Source organism: Alosa sapidissima, chromosome 11, assembly GCF_018492685.1.
Source record: "Alosa sapidissima isolate fAloSap1 chromosome 11, fAloSap1.pri, whole genome shotgun sequence".
Taxonomy (NCBI): Eukaryota; Metazoa; Chordata; class Actinopteri; order Clupeiformes; family Clupeidae; genus Alosa; species Alosa sapidissima.
The window spans coordinates 12,243,798-12,254,935 of record NC_055967.1 but is presented as its reverse complement, the minus strand read 5'-3'; the positions used below and the strand labels follow the sequence as shown (position 1 = coordinate 12,254,935).

The window sequence follows — 11,138 nt, the reverse complement described above, 5'->3', positions numbered from 1 at the left end:
CCTTCACTCTCCAGTCTGCATTCGTACCAATGGAATCCACTGTTTTAACATCCGAGCGCAAAGAACCGATGTCGTTAAACTCCGCCCATCTATGTTTGAAGACATTCAGCTGAAAAGTCGTCCTACAGCATTGAAACTAGAAAGAACATCGAAGAGAGCTGACCTCGCTTTATTCCTCTTGTCTTTTTTTTTTATTATTGGGCTTTTGGTTCATTAGGTGTCAAATATGCTGGACCCTTCCTCAAGTGAATCAGAGGAGGAACTGCCACCAGAAGACGACCCCTCCATCAAAATAGAACCCGGCAAAAAGATTCCAAATCCGGAGAAGGTTACCCGTGAGCCGCGCAAGCCACCTGATAGCCCAGGTCCAGCTCCTGTAGTCGATGACAAAAGTGAGCATGAGCGAATACAGAAAGAGGAAGCAGAGAGAAAAACAAAACTACAGATCTATGTATTTGTGCTGCGATGTATATCGTACCCTTTCAACGCAAAACAACCAACAGATATGGCACGTCGTCAGCAAAAGGTGAGTGAGGAATGTTTGTCCGCACATAGCCGCCTCCTGTTAGCTACTGCACACCTGTTACCATTCCCGTTTTCCTGGGAAAGGATATCCTGTTTGGCTAACTTTAGGAATCTCAAGAACAACCCCTTAGTCTAATGCGTAACGTGCTGTACTATGCGCTCATGATATGTCCACAGAAAATAGGCTATTGTGGAAAAAAGTGCCTATCTATTTTACTTATCTGTGAATGATTATATGGAACCTGCATTTAGATCACTATTATAGAATCTGCACTTAGAGGCTATAACTTCAAATGTGTGTTTAGTTAGGCAGTACAAACGCAAGACTGAAGTTTGCAAACTATACTTGGGGATTTTTGTTGTCATTAGGAGTCTAGGTTACGTTATTAAGACCTTCCGGAAAAGAACCACACACACACGGAGTTATTTTTATGGAACCAACACCCACTGGTAGTCCTTAAAAACAATTAAATATTCTGCCAGGCCCTGCTGCCATAGGCTATTTATTGTCGTTGTAGGTCTACAATGACAAAAAAAAAAAAATCTCAGAATATAATTCAGGAAATCCATAATATCCTGACAACAAGGAAATATGTTAATTATGTTTGATTGATGTCTGATTTTGAAAACTCCTGTCCCTCCTGGTATAAACTGTCATTCTTGTGATGGACAGATTCACATTGGGGCATGCTGCTTTCCAGCACAGTAGGCTACAATATGGATTGTAACAGACATTTGGAGAGCATTTGCAGACTAGTGAACTTTACTGATTGCATTTATTCTCAGTTTTGATAAGACTACCCTCAAGCAGTCAAACCAAATGACATGCACTGCAGGTGTGCCACCCCATGTTTATCTGCTATCACCTTCCTCATATTTGTGTTGCATCACAGTCTGAAGAGGTTGGTTTCCTCCTTTATTTTGTTTCCTGGTTTACATTTTTTGGATTCTTGTCCAAAGGTGACATACTTGATTGTCAGGATAATACGTTGAATTCATTGCATTGTATTTTTCACTGCAATAAATCACCAATGTTTGAGCATTTTATTGTATTATATTTTTGCATTAATTCCACTTAAGTTTTCAGAATATAAAAAAAGCTTTGCTGTAAATTCATAGAAGCACTTGCTTGTGAGGATTCCCCCTTTGGCTGTTAGATTAACTGAGGCCTCTATTTTTATTCTGTGGAAACAAAGTCCCTTCCCTCTCCAACCAGTGAGAGGGCTGTGCTCTCCTCTTTCACAGTATCTTTCTTGATTTTCTCTTGCCAGCAAGGCAAAGTGATGCTCTCCCACAAATCAAGCACATCACTGTTTATTGTTTTCCCCCACTCTCTTGTGTGGGGGCAGAGAAATGGACATCACAGAAAACACCACTGAAGATGTCCTACGCATCATTTTCCACAAAACTAATCCCCTGGCAATTCCAGCAGTGTTGGCCAACATGCAATGTGCAATTTTGCAATTTATGTAAGCAGACCTTTGTTTATTTGAAAGGCCCATCTCTATGCGTGGACGAGGGAGATTGGCAGGCTGTTGTGTTTACTGATGGGAGATCCTCAGACACTTTGTTAGCTCATCCTTCCCAACCACTTTCACTCTCGACGTGCACATCTTCCTCAGAAGAGATGTAAGCCAAGTTAAGATAATCTGAGTCCTTGCTGTGATGGACTCTCGCTAATGAGGCCACTGCAGGGCTGGCTTGGTTTTGCTGATCAACGGTAGCCAAGGCTAAAGATGACATTTTAATGATGGTCTGTAGGGCCTTTTGAAACCTGTTGTACAGGCAGAATGAATGAAACATAAATAAGTTATAAACTGCATCAACCTGATTTTTTTTTTTCTACCCAAATAACTTCAGCTAATTTGATATGAATGATGGGTTGCGTGGTTTCTTATCAGAAATAAAAAGGGACATCCTATGATCGAAGAATATTTCCCAAAGCTTTAATATGCAGCAAGTCTCACATTATTCCCTCACCTACAAATGAACATGTTTAGAAATACTGCAGTTGTTAATACTATAATTTATTCTGTGTGCTGAGTGAGGCAGGGAAGCGAATCAAGTGCTTTGGCTGCCCAGAAATCCATAAGGGTGGATATGGTTTTTGGTGGTTTTCCTGTTTCACTGTAGAGTTTCTGCTGCTTGTCACCAAATTCTTCATGATCAAAAAAGATGAATCACTGTTCCATTTGGACATTTGGGTTATTCAGGGTTTATACTTACTGTAGCTCAGTTGTATTGCTGTTTTATGTGGTTTATCAGTTTTTTGTTTGTTTTCTGTCAGTAAAATCATTCACCATCACTTTTGAGATAAAATTATTTGATTTGCACTAACAGTGCTTATTTTGGGGTGCAATCAAATTATGAAATGTATCCTGCATTAAGATGCTGGTGCATGAAGTCATTAACAAGCTTCCAGCTGATGAGGTTGTTGCTCTCTGGTTGTGTGTGTGTGTGTGTGTGTGTGTGTGTGTTTGTTTTCATGCATCTCTTCAGAGGTTTTCAGTCAGCAGTCATAATGATTTGGCAGATCTCAGTGATCCATCCTATAAGTGATAGGTCTGCCTTTATCCCTTGTCCTCCAGCACACAGTCTTTTTTTAACTGAATAATGTGGGGGTGTGTGATTGTGCATATGGTGTTTTCTCCTAACACAGACTTTATTTCCATCTCTCTCAATTCGGCTTTTGGAGTTGTATCCACCGGCTGAAATAATTAAGGTTGATGTAGACAAAGGACAGTGAAAATCTCCCCAGTAATCCAGCTGGAAGTGTTGTGTGGCGTGGCTCAGCACACATGTCCTGCATGGTGATTTGTGTCTGTGTTTCTGGGACTGCATGCAGGTTTGCATTTCAGTATGCTTATATGAGTGGTATGGCAGTGAAATGAATGCCTTCACACCTAAGACAGCAGCGAGAGACTGCCGTTTCCCACTGCAAGTGGTGTTTCCTGTGGCAACAGCCTTATCAGCTCCGATTGGAGCCACTTGTGGCATGCGAGGAGCGCCCGTCCTCCCTCAGACAATCTGGCCGGGAACCTCCGTGAGAGGGAGGGAGCTGAATGAAGCGATGGAGAGGGGGCGTGTGACTGGCTGTCCCTCAGGTCTGTCACGACTCCTCGTTCCCCTCCAAGCCTGTCTGCTCTCTGCTGATAAAGCTCCCCACGCTGTGCACTGGGTGGGGGTGGGGCATATGGGGCTCCTCTCAGAATGGAGTCAACTGGATTTATTTTTTTCACAGTTTCAGGCATAATTTCTGTTCCTATGACTGTGCATGTGTTTGTTTAGATTAATGTGTGTGTGTTCCTTTTTGCAAATCCGTTTTAGCAATGAAAGTCCATTTGAAAAGTTGTCTGCAGGAGTCATTGCCTCATGAAACGTGTAGTGGAGCATAGATGTACGAGTCAAACTTTTGACAGTGCCAATTTGTTTGACATTTTGTTTGTGATGGCTCTTAGATATAAGCAACCTTTGCCCATGTATTTGAATGACATCAGCTTATGTATAATCATAGGCCTGATTATGTGACCTGACATGAACGAATATCACATTATATCACTTGCCATCCACATCCACACAGCAAAGTTGAGAGCTTTTAGAGTGATGTACACCACTGCTCAATGTTAGCCTGGCCACTCCCACCTAGAATCACCTTTCAGTGAGATACTAGTGTGGCCAAAATGACTTCAAGACCACTGGTGTGAGACTGCAGCTTTATTCACGACGTCAGGGGACTGTTACCCACAGCAAATGTCAAATAGCAATCCCACACATCTCTGTGTGAAGCCAGCTCTTATACCCTAACACACACACATGGGAAATCACAAGAAACTTCCCCCCAACAATGATCCATCCATCCAGTTAGTATTAACAGAGATAAGGATGTTACAAAACCCCTTAACCTTCTAATGGCCTAGGCTATGTTTGTGTCTTTTGGGGTGAAGACAATCAGATACCCTAAAGCAAACAGTCTTTTCACTCTGGACATTTCAACCGAGGAAGACTTTGGATGACACATAGGTTATCTTAACATTCCTAAGTTAAAGGAATTATCCGGAGTAAAATGCACTTTAGATCAATTTACGGATGATTGGTAGTACATACGTTCAGTTGACATCCAAATCATGTCATTCGGATGTGTTTTGAGAAAGTTCGATGTTACCGTTTTTAGTCAAAACTCGTTAGCCTGGAAGTGACGCGGGCATATAATTTTGCCGCTACAAAACGCTATTTTTATACCTCTTCTACAGTTCCAAACAACATTACACTTACGTGGTAGTGAGTAGAGGGTCCCTAAAGCCAAACCGAAGTTGAGGCCATACTCACTTCACTTACCAGGCTAGCTGAACATATGCAAACTTACTGTATATGAACAAACCTCTCCGACACCACCCACTCCTCACCAGTACCTCTTCACTTTCTGCCTTGCTCAGGAAGACTTGCAGTTTTCCATCAGTGTGCTATCACTTTTTGTGATAATTGTTTTGTATGTATTAGAAAATGTCCTCATTTAGCCTCTGGATAGTTTGCACTAGGTTGTATCATTGTCCCCAGATGTTCACTGCTGTAGTTCACAAAAAGGATGAAATGCCCGTACTCTGCTAAAAACTTTTTCCTTGCCTGAGGAAGACCCAGCCGGGTCAAAACGTTGCAGCACACAATAAATGTATGGAAGTTTTTTTTTGCAGAGTGCGGGCATTTCATCCTTTTTGAGTTCTAGTTCCATTTGCCCTGCACCTCACAGTGGAGATGTGCACACTACTACAACTGCACACTGCTGTAATTCAGACATGGATAATAACATTCCAGATTGCTTCTAAATAGTCACCAAAGCATATTTTTAGAAGAGGAACGTGCCCCATCATTCAATCAATTGATGAAAATGGCTTGTTTCATTTTGGTTTCACTTCATTATCATTTAATAGGCATTTTACTCAAAGCTTCTGACAAATCCTCTTACCGCAGACTTGAGCAGTGCCTCCCTTTATCCCATGTTTTCATGGTTAGGTATTTCTCACTCTCCCAATGCAATTTCATTTAACATCACGTTCTGTGAAACATCTATTGGTCACACAGACAGGCATAGCTTTCTCACTTCTCAGACATGACCTTTTCAAAGGAGGCCATCACAACGATTGATTCTAATATTTTTAAATGCATGTTCTAGTCTAAATATACAACACATTTAAGGGTTAAGTTGAATAGTTAATCATTCAATTGGGACAGTGTTGTGGTGTTATAAATAGAAAGGTTCAGTTCATGTTTCAAGTTTTGCAATAATGATATCACACAAACACTTAGTAACATAAAACAAATCAAATATATGTCCTCAGTCCGCCTTTATGTACTATTATGTCAGCCACTCCTTATCAAACCCTTTGGAAACAGCCAAAATACAAACAGACTGAACAACCAAAAAAATTGATCTCACCCAAACCTACTCCTCTCTTGCAAATAATGTTAAAGTAAACAAACCTAAGACCTAGTATTTTTAAGTTAATAGCAGTGTTTTCTGTGTAAACTGGCCATAGGCCCCAAACAGGGATGCTCTCATCTTTTTTATAGGGAAAAATTATTTCCACCTGCTTTTGTTTGTCTCACAGGTAATCCCTGCCTGCTTTCTCCTATAGGTTTACTCTTCAAATGACTTACATTTGGCATTTCTTGTAGAAGCGAAGTTGAAAATGACATGAAGAACATTGTGACAAACGAAAAATAAGATAGATACTGTGATTTGCCTATAACTGTTGCAAATTGCTGAGCTTAGTATAGGGCTTAGACCACAAACATTTAAATGGTCTGTTTGTGCACTGAGTAGTACTGTGCACAGTCTCAGTCTAAACTTAATTCACCATTGACACTATTAACTATTTATTCACCTGGCCACAAACCTGCTTAGGAGTGTATGCTGTGCTTAGCTCATGTACCTCGGTGTCAACAAAAGATGGATTATGGGAGCTGCCAGATATGTGCGCTGTCTGGTGTCAGTCAGCAGAGTTGGGAGGTATTGTGTTCCACTCCTCAGTCTTGTGGATCAGCTTGTTCCTGTCAGTGTTGCCCTTTAAGTAGACAGCCTACTTAGAACAATTACAGGAAATAGCTGGGCGAGCATGGCCAGATTGCCTATTCCATGCTTGCAGAATGGATGATGGAGAGGACATTGTTCCCTCCACAGCATGCCAGTGCAGTGGGTTCTATCCCACACTCAAGGGTCTGTTTCATTCTCTTGTCCCTTATGTCCCAGTCTTATTTACCCCTTCACCTCCCACCCCTTTTCTGCCCCTGCCTTGCCTTTGCTGACACATGGGCAGCTGCAGATGCTGTTCTGTTGAGTCCAATCTGAAGCACCCCCTGGATGGGTAGCCCCCCTGTCCAGCTAGGGTGGCTTTAGAGACTATTGCTCTGTACTGTAAATGTCAACGGCTTTTAGGCACCCTCCTGAAGAGCAGCAGCCCTACAGTGTGCTCATTCTCTTGAGGTCAGCATTCGAGGTGCTGTGTGTATGTGTGTGTTATGTTTATTCATCTGTGTGTGTGTGTGTGTGTGTGTGTGTGTGTGTGGATAGGACGAGGAAGCAAAAGAAGGTGAGGAGTGTGTGTTTGATTATAGGGTGGAATGTGTACTCTGAAAATCCTTGTGATTAAAGTGGAGCAAGAACATGAGCTGTTCTCTCTCTGTCAACCCACTTTTGGAACCCTGTAAGCCTCCTCAGCTTCCTATTGGTTTGCATTTCAAGTTGTCATGCAAGCAGTTGAGGTTAGCTTCTTGTCCAGGGTTGGTCAGTTTAGGAATCATTTGGATGAAACATTTCTCCTCACATTTTACTATAGCACAAGCAGAGCACCAGAAACACGTCATCGCATACTAGCATGGCAACCAAGCAGTAGAGTGCACTTGCATGCACATCAGGTTTGTGTTTGAATTTTTTTTTTTTTCCCTCTGAACTATAGTATCTTAGGGCTCATCTGCTCTTTATAGTCATGTTACAAATGTCTGAAATAATTTATGGAGCAGACATTTCTTTCTGGCATGAGTTGACATAAAGAATATTATGTCATAGCTTTTAGTGTACGATTTCTCTGAGGGCATGTTGTGTACATATCTAGAATAAATAAATAAATAATAAATGATGAGAACCATAAATGAAGGTTATGATTTATGGTTGTGTTGATGTGCAACACAGTGTTTTGTGTGCCCTCATCCTGCTCCAGGGCTGGTCGAGTGTGTGTGTGTGTGTGTGTGTGTGTGAGGCCATGCAGGCAGGCAGGTGTGCACTGTGGGGAGAGGAGTGCTATCACCCTTCAAAAGGCGCAGTTGCAAAGCCACTGTGAAGATTCTGACACTTGGCATGCGGCAACTGATGTTGCCATGACTACATTTGTGAGCTGTCATACATAGGGACTGACACAGTCGATGCACAGTGACTGGAAAAGGAAAGTAGGAGGACCCTTAATGGAGAAGAGTGGAGGCTTTCTCACAGTGCTTTTAGCCCTCAGGCATCTGAAGGCATGAGGAAGAGAGGCCAGAAGGACAAATGTCCAGTACAAAAGCATTCTACTCGTACACAAGTCCCTTCACATCCTGGCACCTCCCTTTCTACCCAATGTCCAGCCTCTATACCCTCCACGCTCTCTATCTACCCAATGTCCAGACTCTACTCCACGCTCTCTATCTACAGACTATACACTCCACGCTCCCTATCTACCCAATGTCCAGACTCTACTCCACGCTCTCTATCTACCCAATGTCCAGCCTCTATACCCTCCATGCTCCCTATCTACCCAATGTCCAGCCTCTATACCCTCCATGCTCCCTATCTACCCAATGTCCAGACTCTACTCCACGCTCTCTATCTACCCAATGTCCAGCCTCTATACCCTCCATGATCCCTATCTACCCGATGTCCAGACTCTACTCCACGCTCCCTATCTACCCAATCTCCAGCCTCTATACCCTCCATGCTCCCTATCTACCCAATGTCCAGACTCTACTCCTCGCTCCACAGATGGCCCTCTTTGCTTTGCTCCATGGGTGCCGGGTCTTCAGTGTGGCTGAAATGCTCTGCCACTTGCACTGCGCCAGTGCACATTAATATCTGCCGTTAAACCCCGACTGAAAAGTCCTCTGCCTCATAGCTACTTTCCTCCAGCGTCATACTGAACTTTTCTCTCTATATTTATTTAATTCCTTTTATTTCTGTATCACTGAGATGTAGTTTCCCTGTAGGCCACCAGGTCAGTACTCACATGAAATGTTGCTAATAAGTTTGTGCTGTATCATGTAGCACTGTAGCACTGAGTGGGACTATGTATGGATGATTACATCATTGAGTTCTTATATGCAGTAAGTCATTACAACTTCTCCCTTGAGACACATAAAGATCTGGGGTACCAACGATGGAGACCAGTGGAAATGATGAACAACGAGCCCCTTGCTGTAAGACTGTTCCCTATAGATGTTGTATTCCAGCGCTCCAGTGCTCCTCTTAATGACTGCCGCTGCTGTGCTAAAGTCTCTCAGCTGCTGATCTAAGAATGGAGACGAGCCACCCTGAGCACTTCTGAACGCTCTGTAAGGGGGGTGCTGAAATCACATAGCCTCTAGTCTAAACACTTGTGAAATATGATGAAACATCTCATGAAATAATAGATGTGAGCATTTGAATGGTTTCATTCTGTGAACATGGCATGCTGCTTTTGAACACAATAAAATATGAAAGATACAGTAAGAACTTTATAGTCTATACATTTACAGAGAATGGAAATGTATCTTTTGGCAATCTGACAACAGATTATAAGGCTGATGATATCCAGGGCATATAATAGGGCAAAGGCTAGTCTGTGCCTGTATGGGTGCGCAAGCACTCACAGACTAAAAAGAGAAACTCACAGAATGTTTATTTGCAGGCCATGACGGCTTACTGCTTATGCATAATGACTGGGCTTTTATTTTGATCGATTGTTAGTTGGACATGGTACATGCCAAAATTACCACTAAGCTGTTCTATTAACATGGTCTCGCTAGAAAAAAAGTATTGGTATTATAGATAGGTCCACGCCGCCGTATAACTGCTGTCATATATTGCTATGTTCTAAAGACTCTAATCAATTCTTACTGAAATTGTTTCAGCATTTACATAAGCATTTACATCTTACTCCATAAAGCTTTCATCACTGATTAACAAGTTTTAATTGTATGCAAAGGGCAGCATCAGTTGTCCTCAGGTAATGAGCTTTAAGCTTTTTGATCCTCTATGCTAAGAATGCAGGGCCATTAATAATAAGTTAAATGTAGTGCATGCCAATCAGTTGGCATGAACTGGCCCGGGTTCAATTCTCTAACTTGCTGTTGCAAGTCTGTTGCTTTTCATGAAAGCATCTACTAAATACCAGTCGTTTTTAATTTCCACATCTTTCGCATCTTTGGTGTCTGCTTGATTGTATGAGAATTTTGAAAGCCATCACAAGAATGTTTACTGTATTTTGGAAAAATGTTGCCTATGTGTTCCCCATTCTCAAACCTTAATCACATTGTTTGATGACAATAACAGTTCCTGGGCCCATATCTTTTGCAAGAAAAACACATTTCTGAAGCCTCTGTCTTGCCAGTCAACAAACTGACTGAAAAAATAACTGCCTCTGTAGGGCTTCAGTCAGTCACCTCTGTGTGGGTGAGATAGTCAGTGCAGCATGCTTCCTGAATACCCTGCTTTGTCATGCAGAGTGTGGCACTTCACAGGTCCACATGGACCCCGTCCACACGGAGACGCTTTTTGGGTTAAACGCACCGGTTTTGCTTCGTCTTGGCCGATCGTCCAAACAAATCCTGTAAACGCACTGCCCGAAACCGCACTTTTTTGAAACCTGGTCCCAGGGTGGAAAAATCTGAAACCATAGCCCTTGTGAATTCGTTTGGATGGCAAAACTGGATACTTGCGTATTGATGACGTCATCGCCACACCTCTGCCCTGGACTTGACCCTTATAGTATTGCCTAACAATACTAGTTTTCATACATGACATTACTTACGATTACACTCAATAGGATAAATATCACAACTGGTGCTGTGCAGCGCCAATAGGTTATGACTTGGTGGACTGAACAGTGTTTTTTTCCGGGTGTTTTTTTGATGCATTCTAGCTACTGTCAGTGACGGAAGAGAACTAGTCAGAAGTTATTAGGGAAAATTAATTTGTGCGTAGTGCCGGTGTCATTCATTTATTTTACATGTCTTACAACATAAATAAATGCATTCATAGTCTAGTGAAGTCAGATATGAGCAAACAAAGACACTCAGAACTGATGTAGGCAAAAGTATTGACTGTTACTAACGAAGGTATTATAGCAATATTATAAATGTGGCGACGGAATAGCCTAGAACTTGGGTAGGCCTAGCGTTTAGTAGAGTATGCACTTGGGGTGATATCCAAAACTAATGTGAATCGCGGACTATCCTACAACCAATCAAAGAAACCAAACCAAAGAAAGTAAAGGAGATTATTTACCTGCATTAGCCAAATAAAGGACAGGACTGCACCCTTCACAAACCGTAAAAATGAAGTTTATTAGTTTTACAGTTGACTACAGTTGACAGTTCAATATCAGTCCACACAA

At 42.1% G+C, this 11,138-nt stretch overlaps 1 protein-coding gene across 3 annotated transcripts in view; it reads left to right on the top strand.

Annotated features, from left to right (window-relative positions):
• The first annotated feature begins 207 nt into the window (after positions 1–207).
• Positions 208–11,138, top strand: part of cadps2 (Ca++-dependent secretion activator 2) — a 94,606-nt gene continuing 83,675 nt past the window's right edge. For all 3 annotated transcript variants that reach the window (XM_042109771.1, XM_042109770.1, XM_042109769.1), the window contains exon 1: positions 208–526. In XM_042109771.1, coding sequence (XP_041965705.1) covers positions 227–526 — 300 coding nt within the window. In that variant the 5' untranslated portion in view covers positions 208–226. The remainder of the gene's footprint in view (positions 527–11,138) is intronic.